Here is an 11,368-nt window from a genome sequence, read left to right on the forward strand (position 1 = left end):
CTATCATCACATCATTTAATTACGTTTGTTTGGAAGCACCTTAGCCCACAAGGTCGCTATTATCATGTTAAAATGTTAAAATGATAGATTTTTAATGTTTCGCACATGCGCAGAATGTATCGGGCAGGCGGACGTATTCGCCAGCGATCGATCCCAAGCATCCCCGCTTCCCGCTTCTCAACTCAACTGCAAGGAAGTAAGTATTGCATGCAAACTTGAAATTATGTACACCACTGACCTATCAAAAATGATAGAATTATGTCAAAAGTTTGTTGTTGTATTTGTAGCTGCTGTTTTTTGTGCATTGCTCTAGTTACAAGGGATAGAGAAGTATCATGATGAATGAAATGTGCAGTATGCTAGACCGTAGATTAGCCTAGGTACATCTTGGGAATAGGGTAAGCTAACTTCAAATCCATCTAAACTATACATTTTTAGAAAGCTTATCTCGTCTAGATGTGATTAAACACGAATTGACACATGTCCCACCTTCCTCTAGTCTAAGTCAATGACAGTTCCTGAAATGCATTTCCATTGTATTGAATGTTTTTGAAACACATTGATTTTCAATGTAAGTCCATTCATGGGGCTGTAACAGGTTGTGGGGATATTAAAGGCAGAGTGTTTTATAAAGTGTTTTCAAAAACACTTTATAAAACTGATTCGGGCCGAATCGCAAAACAAACTTGTAGCCAATCAGCAATAAGGGGCGTGTCTACTCGTGATGTGGAGGAGAGCGCGTTCAGTGCATGGGACGGACATTAGCCGAGCCGAGCGACAGAGAGATAGAGATGGCGGATAAAAAACAAAAGAGGAAAACGTCTGCGGAACGATAAGGCAAGAAGTAGGACACGTGTAAATATCGGATCAGCTTTCCAGCGCTGGAGAGAACTCAAGGAGCGAAGGCCTGCGATCGGACGCCGAGGTTGCTTTGTTTCTTCTCAATAGGTGAGTAACACCGTGTCTACAACAACTAAAGTCTGCCTACACTGGACGCGATCAAACGACCGTTGAAACCATTTGAAATTTGTGTCAGCACATCATAAATAGAACCCGGCAGCAGTTTTCTGTCGGGATTTGTTGCGCCGCGCCGCTCACGTCCGTAGACACGGTGTAACATTGGTTTTGCTTTGTTTCACAGAACTAATCGTTGCCTGGGTTGCGTACGTATATGTGGGGCAGAGCTATCAAAATAGGGGCAAGACCCTTTTGGGGTAGAGGCGTGTTTGTTTTGGTGATTTCAAATATCAACATTGGCTACCAGAAATCACTCACTCTGCCTTTAAGGCCTCTAGCTTGCGGTCTATAGTGTTTTCACCAAGTGCAGCAAAACTCTTAGGCTAGTGTGTTCAACACTACAACACTATTCAATACTTCAGTCGAAAGCTGAATAGGTGTCATTTAACAAAACTCTCGGCCAGGAAATTCATTGCTGTGTTTGTTAGGATGGTGTAGAATACGCTGTAGAGCGTGGCTATTTATGGGTGTTTAAAATCACTCAAGACATTGAATTAGTCCAGCTAAAATATAGCCTACCTGCTGATGAAGTTCATCATTGGTAATCCGGTAAGTAGTTTTTTTTTTTTTTTTTTTCATACTGTGAAATTTCCCTGACTGACATCACCTACCCAATTTTTAGATCACCAGTAGACAACTTGAGACTATCAAGCCATCCCAGTGCCTTTAGTATGCCAGGGAGTGTTTCATTCAAGAATGTCATTGTTTGTGTTAGACGGCTATCCACACGTATATTCGATGACTGAAACTGTGGACATAGAGTAGACCTGTGTATTTTTGACAGTAATAAAGACCTTATTGCAGAACAGTCCAAGCCTAATAGTAGGGCAACAGAGAGCCCATTCACAGTTGGGCTGGTCTAAATGAATTTCATTTTGACATTGAATGTGCCTTTAGGCTATTTCTGTATGTGTGTGTTGTGGTTTTATTTGTATGACAACCTGTTTGCCTTTAAAATGTGCTACGTATTAAAATATCGTAATAATCTTTGTGTGTGTGTGTGCGTGTGTTGTACATTGTACATTTCAGAATGACAAAGCGAAAATTCAGGCCTTGCCCTGCCTGGATAATGAGTGGGGGCAGGGGGTCTGGAAAAACCGGAATGCGGCACAAGTGGTTTCTTCTGCCCAAGTTGCAGTAAGTAAAAATACTCATGCTTCATGAATTGGATGGTAGTCAATATGAAACTCAAAGCACATTACATTAACATCAATACTATCCTACTGTCAAACTATCAACATTATAATTTCTAACTGCATAGAACAATCCGGCGTGAATCAACCCATATTTCTGTTGCTTGAGATTCACCGAGTGCTGTCGGTAGGAATAGGAACGAAGAAAATCGACATAGACTGAATTTGCGAAGTGGCAGCTGACCATAACTGAAAGGGGCACAGAAAACTGAAACTTTCCTTGCCCTCATTACTTAGCGTTAGCTGGCATTTTGCTATTCGGTTCTTGTTGTATTAAATTTTCTCGTTCCTCTACCTAACGACAGCACTCACTGATTTCGAGGAATAGGGATATGGGTTGATTTACGCCGGAGTTTTCCTTTAAGGTTGGTCAAAGATTCTGTCATCTTGTGACTGAACGTACAGTTTTATAAAACTATCCTTTCACTGCATCCCACAGACCTCGACTTAACCTAAAGCTGGCACACATACCATAAACGGGACGACATTTGGATGGATGTGAACTGCGTCCAAAATCATTCATGTTCTCTCAATTTGATTATCAGCGCACAGATACATGTAACATAGTCTATCCTATGCAACTGATGAGCTTTCTAATAGTGGTGACCAAAAGTTTTCTTGTAAATAAATGGTTTACAAAAAAACTAAGAATTTGCACTAATGACAGCCTACTTATTTTTTCTTTTTACTTCAACAATTAGTTATTTAATTCCTAGTCAAATTGCACACTGTTATGGACCATTCATAACTCTGTTAAGGAACAAACATCCAAAACTAGAGATAAATACCTCTGTCTTGACACTGGGAGGCTGTGTAGAAATATCTTTATTTTTCAAATGTTATTTTTTTCTGCATTTTTTGCCTTTAATCAGATAGGACAGTTGAGAGTGACAGGAAGTGAGTGGGAGAAAGAGTTGGGGTGCGATCCAGAAATGGCCACTGGTCAGGACTTGAACTCAGGTCACCACGGTACGGTGCTGGTACCCCAGCCAGTTGTATGATGGCCAGGGCCTAGGACTACCTTTCTTAACAGAGCATTCGTAAGAAAAGAGAAAGAGAATGGCATCAATGTTGACAAAATCATATCCAGTTTCTGACTAAATTTCTATTCCCACTCACAATATGGTAAAATGTTAAATGGACTGCATTTATATAGCGTTTTTCCACTCCTCCGAGCACTCAAAACGCTTTACAATCTATGCCTTGCATTCACCCACACACTCATACACCGGTGGCTGCCATGCAAGGTGCCAACCTGCACACCGGGAGCAGTTTGGGGTTCAGTATCTTGCTCAAGGACACTTCGATGGGGGCAGGCGGAGCTGGACTCGAACCTGCAACCCTTCGGTTGCCGAACGGCACCAATAGAGAGAAGCCCCTTTAGCAACTATGGTCCTTGCACAACAAGGGAATCTGACTGTCAATTCTGATTAGGGCCACCTCCAAATCTTGTTCTAAATCAGATATGGCTCTGTTTATTTTGCAACTTGCAATGCAACTTTCATTTTAACAGTCATGTCAGAGCTCATTGCCAGCATGTTGGTGGTTCGTCAGCTTACAACCACTCTTTAATCTACACGTTTTGTTCTATGACAGGGAAGTGGGTCAGCTTAGGAATGTCATCAGATCACATTAACACTTGCGAACCACTCCTCTCAGTGTTTAGAAACTCAGATCCCTAATCAGTAAAGCGTTACCAGTCATTGCCTGACACTATGTGAATATTGATTTCATACAAATGTGATGTCACCTCGACAAAAAGTGATGTTGATGTGAATTGTGTAACCTTGATATTAATGCAATGTGAATTTTCTAAGTACTTTTGTTAATTTCAGGTGCAGAAACTTGAAAAAAAATAGAATTTGTGGATCGCCGATATAAGTGCTGGAATGCCACTGACTGAGGACACACGACCTTTTGTTGACGCCATGAAGAAGGCTTATGAGTATTTACTTAAAAAGCAAGGTTAGGGTTATGCAGAAGTCATTACTTTTTAAATTATATTTTAAAACGTTTTTTCTTTGATGTATACAGATTAAAATTAATGTCAACTTGTTACCTCCTTAACAGGACCCCAGATGTCTCAGCCCCATCCTGACCATCAGATCCAAACCCAGACCCAGCCTGACCAGCAGACCCAGACCCAGACTGAAGCTCAACAGATTGATGATGGTGTCATCCTCAACCTCTACTTTTTGCCCCCTCCACCCCATCCCCAGACTCACCCTGAAGCTCAACAGCTCCAGAATAAGGCTGAAGTCCATACTCAACCCCAGCCCCAGCCTCAGCATGAGCCTATCCTACCAAAGCCTCCCAAAAGAAAACAGGGTAAGGTGAACTTTCTTTGCAGCCATTCTCTATATTTATGCAGAATTCATTATAGTTAAGTTTAGTTAAGTTAATGTTAATTTGGGACCTCCACAACAGAGCCCCAACCCCCAGAGTCTCCGGTCCACCGTCAGGCCCAGATACAGCTCCAGGTCCAGCCCCAGCCACAGCCCCAGCAATTTCAGCCACTGACTGCCAAACCAAACACCAAAAAAAGAAAAAAGGGTCAAGTAAACTTTCTTGCAGCCAAAAAAAGAAAAAAGGGTAAAGTAAACTTTCTTGCAGCCTTATGCAGAATTCATTACGGTTTAAATAAACACTATGTAGTTTTTGATGTAAAACTAGTGGACTAGCTACCTAAAAGGCACACAAAAGCTTCCAAACACTTCCCAGAGCCTTATTGGCACTGCTAGATGATTCCAATTGGTGTTTGATGACATTATAGTCAGCAATGCCATGCTGTAAAGTTTTTTTTTTATATTTTTGTTTCCTACCCTTCACCCAGAAAAAAGGGTAAAGTGAACTTTCTTAACGGCCAATTTATTATTTTTTTATTTTTTTAATTAGACAAATACTGCTGTCCAGATGAATTGGTTCTCTTTGATTTAGATCATTTTGATACAACAGTTAGGTCCAGTCAAATTATCTATTATATTCTGATTGGTCGAGAGATGTTAAGTAATGCTATTTGACTGAAGATGTCCTTGGATTTCCTCACTCTGACTGTTTGCGCTGGTGTAATATATCACTCCGCATTTTGCATTGAATTGAGCTACACCAATGTTCCATTAGTTCGAAGATAATAAATGTATTAACCTCCAGCCTCTTGGCTATGGCCGTACCACAGCTGTGTGGTTATCCAACCAAACTCTCTCTTACTTGTGCTATATTGTTTAAGTATTTTACAATGGCCAGTGTGATACACATCTGCCTTTCGCATATCTGTGAAAAAGAACACACATACACACACACAATATAAGAATCGGACCTGGGTTCCCAGGCGCACTGCACATTGATGGTGTTGGCACTGTAACCTGTTTTAACCCAGCGCAAGTTCCGTGATTAATGTTGATTCCAGATTCTGTGAAACCCTGCCTAGTATATATATTATGGGTTCATATAAATACACAAGGCCTTAGATCAAATGCAATACTTCTATTTATTGATTACCATTTGTTTGTCAACAAAACCTTTTTGCCTTTGTCATTTCAGGGTACTGAAAATGCAGCAGGCAAAAAGTGTGGCAATATGACTCTATCATTGACAAAAGAATGACAGAGGTCAGATGTAGAACCATATTTCTTATTAAAGGTCCCATGACATGCTGCTTTTTAGATGCTTTTATATAGGCCTAAGTGGTCCCTGATTGTGCCTCGCACGGTAGTAGCTCATTTTCTCATGGGCGGGCCAAATTCTCTGGGCGGGCAAAGCAGAGAAAGGGGAGGTAACCTTTCCCCGTATGACGACATAAAGGGAAGATTCCAGATTGGGCCATCTGAGCTTTCATTTTCTCAAAGGCGAAGCAGGATACCCAGGGCTCGGTTTACACCTATCGCCATTTCTAGCCACTGGGGGACCATAGGCAGGCTAGGGGAACTCATATTAATGTTAAAAAACCTCATAAAGTGAAATTTTCATGCCATGGGACCTTTAATGTCTCTGATATCCTCCTCATTGTACAATATTACTTTATACCCTACCTACTAATGTTTAGCCCACGTCACCCGACCAGTGCATATAGCCAAGCGTGAACGTCATTACTGTATGTATGGTTTTGTGAAATGGTAACAGTAACTATACAAATATAATTAAATGTGTTTGCTTGTGTTTCTGTAGGATAAGGCCGAAGTAAAGGTGCGCTGGTTGCCTTGTTCTCAGTGGTAATTACTGGCATACAGTGCGTATCCATTCATAGTTGACTATAATGTTTCCTATCAGCCCTTTGATTTTTTTTGGTATAGTGTTGTTTTAGGATGATAGAGTAGTATGTACACACATTGCCCGCAAACAGTGGCTGCAAACATGTTCAGGCTGCACTGAAAGTGCATGCGTGATCTTGCATTCACAGCATACTTGCTTTGACTATAAATCGGCCCTTAATGTTGACTGTATATTTGAAGTCCATGTAAAGAAATTGCAAAGGGAATTACCAATAAAGAGAAATTAGAAACACAGATTTGTGAAAATGTACAGTATAAGCTGTGAATGTTGTAGACATTGTGTACACAAATAGACTTATTCTCCTGATCTAATGTGAGATGTGCAATACTTAATTACAGTGGCAGAGGATCTAGATTTGCTGCGCAATGCAGTGAATTACAACAAGGATTTACAGACCAATAATCCTGCAGAAACTGTCCTTAAACGAAGATGTGTCCTAGACGAGCTTGCATTCTTTAGTGTTGTTCAGAATGTCACGCCAGATATCTTGCAGGATATTTTAGAGGGTGTTGGCCCACTAGAGGTGAAACTAGTGCTGTCAAAATTTATAGCTGAAGGCCACATTTCCCTTGATACTCGATAGGCTCACAAGCTTTGATTATGGTTTTGTTGATAGGTGCAATAAACCATCAGTTCTGTTAAGCCAAGAACTTAAAAACACCAGCACCACCACGCGTCAGACTGCAGCACAAATGTGGTGCCTATTATGATTCCTTCCTCTTATGATAGGTGACTTAATACCACATGACAACAAGCACTGGGAACTGCTGCTTCTGCTGTTGTCCCTGACTCCAGAGGCCACAATATACCTCAGATGTCTTATTCAAGACCATCATACACTCTTCCAAGAGTTGTTTCCTCATTTGCATTTCAAGCCGAAACACCATTTTATGGTTCATTATCCATCTACGTTCAGAAAGATAGGCCCCCTAGTAAACTTTTGGGCAATGAGATTTGAAGCTAAACATAGCTTTTTAAAAAGACTAAGCCATGTCACATGTAATTTCAAAAATGTCACAAAGACTATGGCATACAAGCACCAAATGATGTTGTGCTTTCAGCTGTTGACAGGCAGGTTGTTCAAAAAGGAAACTGAGATTGGTCCAGGTCAAAACTCTGTTCTTCAGTCAGTCGAGGATGTCCAAGATGTTACTGGTGGCTTGGAAGATTTTCCCCGTTCCAGTGATGTTTATATCCCAGCATGGGTCAAGGTTAATGGCACAGTATACAGACCAGGGATCACTGTTTTCATGACCTGCACTACAGATGGAGTTTAGGGATTAAAAAAATACAAAAATCGAAACAGGGTCCAATTTCGGTTGTGCGCTGTCCTTTAACTCCTTCTGGCCACTCCCTAGCTCCGTCCGGGTCTGGCCCCACGACCAGAACCCGCCATCCACTCGTGTTTCTTGACTTTTAATGAATTTAATTATCTCCATTTTTCTCTCTTATTTCTTTCTCTATTTTAAGGTTATGTGAATCATATTTTTTTTATTTATTTATGTTAATATTAATATATTGTATCTTGAATCGATTTCTAAAGTGTGTTTATGAGGTGTGTTTATAAATGTATCTTGCTGCTAGGGGTCTTTCTATGAGGGGTATCTTTCTGAGGGGTAGATTTTAAGTGTGCTCTACAATTAACCATTTATTTTTGAGTAAAGAATTGTATTATTTTAATATTGTTTTAGGGGTCTTTTTTATGGGGTTACTAATGGGTAGGTTTAGTGTTAGTGTTGTAATCACTTTTTGTATTATTTTTTCCAAGGGGTAAACCCTCTGGGGTTAGAATGGGTAGGTTTAGGTTAGGGATAGAATGAGTAGGTCTAGGTTCTCCGGGGTTAGAATGGGTAGGTTTAGTGTAAGTGTTGTGATATCTGTTTATAGTAATAGGGGATGAAAAACCAAAGCCTGGGCCCCAAAGAGTCCAGGCCGGGTTTTGCGCTGTCCTTCTCCCCACCGGCCGCTTCAGGTAGGTCCAGAGCCCAGAGAAAGGACCCGACGTGGAACTGAGTCATCGTGTTGGGATACAAATGTAAGAACTGAATTGAAATGTTTATGAGGGGTAAATTTAGGAGGGTTAATTTAAAGAGGGTTAAAAGGATGAGGGGTAAGTTCTGGGTGTTGTAGGAGTAGACTATAGCTGGTTTATAATTGTGAGGGGTAGGTTTTGGATTGATAGAGGTGAGTGGTTAGGTTTAGGGTAAGTTGTAGTGCAGTTCATTCCTGTAGAAAAAAGCAAAGTGGATAAACACAAAAATGATAGTCTAGGGGACCAAAGGTCAGAGGTCAACCCTGGAAAAACTAAAATATAATGAAGAGAAGGAGGAGCCGGGGACCAAAAAGAGGTCAAACCACAAAGTACTCATAAAGACAGGAGCCTGCACTTGCAACTTACATCTCATTAAGGCCTCTTGGAAAAATTGTGTCAAGACGTTTCATCTATATCTTTTCCGCCCTAAGACGGTCACTCAACGACCAAAAAGGACATGTCTGAAAGGCCGAAAAATCGCAAAGAGGCCAGTCCATGGGACAGAAAGTGTTGCACCAAATATCTGCGTTTTTCTTTTTTATGTGTGATGTTGTATGTGTGTTGATATATGCGATTGTTCAATTGGTTCTTCGTCTGTCCCACATACTGTCTCCTACATCTGACACAAAATGTAATGTATATACGATTCGACACTCGGGCATTTAAAATCTGAGGTAAATGAAAAATCCGACCCGTGGACCTGTTTTTGATGAACCTTTGAGGGGGCAAAGTATTTAATAGAACCACTTTTACTCTTGCTCTGTGCTGTCGGTAATTTGCTACGTACTAAGAAATCTTTAAGGTTCTTATTCCTCCTAAATGCCGCTATAGGCTTGTGTTTTTGTAAGTAATTTGACACTCAAGAAAGTTTCAAAATTGGTCTTAACCGCTAAGTTCAGTTGTATGCTCTGGTCCAAAAAATGTGATACCAGAGGGATTATTTTCTCTTTCGGTTCTGTTTCTCCGCATCTCGGCCGCCTGGGTTGGCGAAAGGTCTTAAGGATCTTTCGAAGAAAAGTTCTAGAATAGTCATGATGGCGTAATGAATAGAAGAGAGTTTTTGTAGCAGGTAAAAAGGAAGAAGATTCTGAACAAATACGGTGAAATCTTAAAAGTTGAGATTTCACAATACCTCGAAATGTGTGATTCGGGTGAAAACTTTTTTTATGGAGAAGAGAATGAGTATCAGTGTCTTTAAAGTAAACATGGAAGTCCAAGCAGCCAGTTTCTGAGAATTTAGGACCTTTAAATGTGGTTACGTCTAAGAAATTGACCTCTTTTGGGTCGAGCGTATTGTGGCAATGCGGAAAATCCGTGCCACCGAAATCATTTTACTTTCACTAAAAAATATTGTAACAGGTGGTTTTTGTTTTTTGCTATCCTGGGTTAATTTAAATTTTGTCAGAATTAATCCTGACTGGCGCCCGAACATTTCCTTTAATAGAGCTTATCTATGCTAGGGCGGCCACCACCGTTACAGAGTGGCACCCGAACAGGGACTTGAACTTGAACATTTATCACTTGAACACCTAAACACTTGAACCTTTATCACCTGAACATTTAACTTGAACATGAATTGTTTGTGATGGGGAATTATTGAAACCTTATGGTTAATTGTTATCTTTTGTGAACCTTAGAAGAAAATGTTGTATTTTTTGTGCATTTGTTGACTGAAGTGTATCAGCTGGAAAAGGTACCAAGATAATTGGGTAACTGAAGTGAAGTCTAATTACTGAGTACTTGATGTTGCATTTTGAATGTGCCGTGTGAAAAAAACAAAAAACAATTGTACTCTGTTTGTTGTTTATATCCCCCGGTGCCCCAAAAACAGACAGTCATTTCCAAGTCACCATCTCATTTACTGATTATTCACACAACATTGACAAACAACACCATACAAACAACACCATACAAACATGGCCACTATCCCTCCTTCACCTTCAACATCTGTGGAAATTGAACCCCCCCCAGACATAACAACTCCAGTCTGGCCACCTGTGCAACCAAGACCCGTTCCTCCATCTCAGTTTCCCACCTTTCACTTCACCCCAACTCAGTTCAGCAGTCCCCATCCCAGGTCTCAGGTGCACTTTGCCTTCACCCCTCAAGGTGGCACTGCTTCATTTCAGCCAGAGCCTATGCAACTTTGCACATCCACATCCACTGAAACTACACCATCTTCCTCAGTGTCACAGCATCGCCTGCCTGGTTACCTCCCAACTCCTGGAAAAGAAATTCACCATTTGACTGCGCAAGTTCAAGGTAACTGGGACAACCTGTTTGACTTCATGAAACATCAGGAGAAAGCTGTGAATGAACTCACCCAGGAGCAAAAAACAGCCACTTCCCATCATGAAAAACAACTTGGAGACCTGACTGCGAAAATGGAGGCTAACCAGCAACACATTCTCACCACGTTAACTGCAACACAAGAGGATTCTGCACATTCAGATCAATTAGTCAAAGCCATGAAAGTGATGATCTCACAAGAGCTACACAAAATGGAGTCTACCTTAATTTCTGAAGTCCGTTTCATGGTGGATCAACTTCAGGTCGAACTTCAGGGAGACATCAGAGCTACACTAAAGAACCTTCAAAAGGATCATGAGCAGCTCTCCACTGAATGTAATCAGTGCATCGCTCAGATTGACAAGCTAACAACACAAAGTATCAGTGTCTTTAAAGTAAACATGGAAGTCCAAGCAGCCAGTTTCTGAGAATTTAGGACCTTTAAATGTGGTTACGTCTAAGAAATTGACCTCTTTTGGGTCGAGCGTATTGTGGCAATGCGGAAAATCCGTGCCACCGAAATCATTTTACTTTCACTTTGCGTGATTTGGGGTGGAGTGTTTCAATT

The 11,368-nt window shown here is 40.8% G+C and overlaps 1 protein-coding gene across 1 annotated transcript; it reads left to right on the forward strand.

Moving 5' to 3' along the window:
- Positions 1–4,099: 4,099 nt before the first annotated feature.
- LOC107727337 (pleckstrin homology-like domain family A member 1) lies at positions 4,100–6,422 on the forward strand. Its single transcript, XM_016537180.1, has 4 exons — positions 4,100–4,175; positions 4,281–4,538; positions 4,638–4,768; positions 6,375–6,422. The coding sequence occupies exons 1-4, from the start codon at positions 4,100–4,102 to the stop codon at positions 6,420–6,422; spliced, it is 513 nt and encodes a 170-aa protein (XP_016392666.1).
- The last annotated feature ends 4,946 nt before the right edge of the window (positions 6,423–11,368 follow it).

The sequence above is a fragment of the Sinocyclocheilus rhinocerous genome, unplaced genomic scaffold (genome assembly GCF_001515625.1).
Source record: "Sinocyclocheilus rhinocerous isolate Xijiao unplaced genomic scaffold, SAMN03320098_v1.1 scaffold4292, whole genome shotgun sequence".
In the NCBI taxonomy this organism is placed as follows: domain Eukaryota; kingdom Metazoa; phylum Chordata; class Actinopteri; order Cypriniformes; family Cyprinidae; genus Sinocyclocheilus; species Sinocyclocheilus rhinocerous.

Excerpts from the sequence above, each read along its gene's own strand:
- LOC107727337 (XM_016537180.1), top strand. The coding sequence starts at position 4,100 with ATGCCACTGACTGAGGACACACGACCTTTTGTTGACGCCATGAAGAAG. Across the intron at positions 4,176-4,280 it reads GTATTTACTTAAAAAGCAAG|GACCCCAGATGTCTCAGCCC; the intron begins GTTAGGGTTATG and ends CCTCCTTAACAG. Across the intron at positions 4,539-4,637 it reads GCCTCCCAAAAGAAAACAGG|AGCCCCAACCCCCAGAGTCT; the intron begins GTAAGGTGAACT and ends CCTCCACAACAG.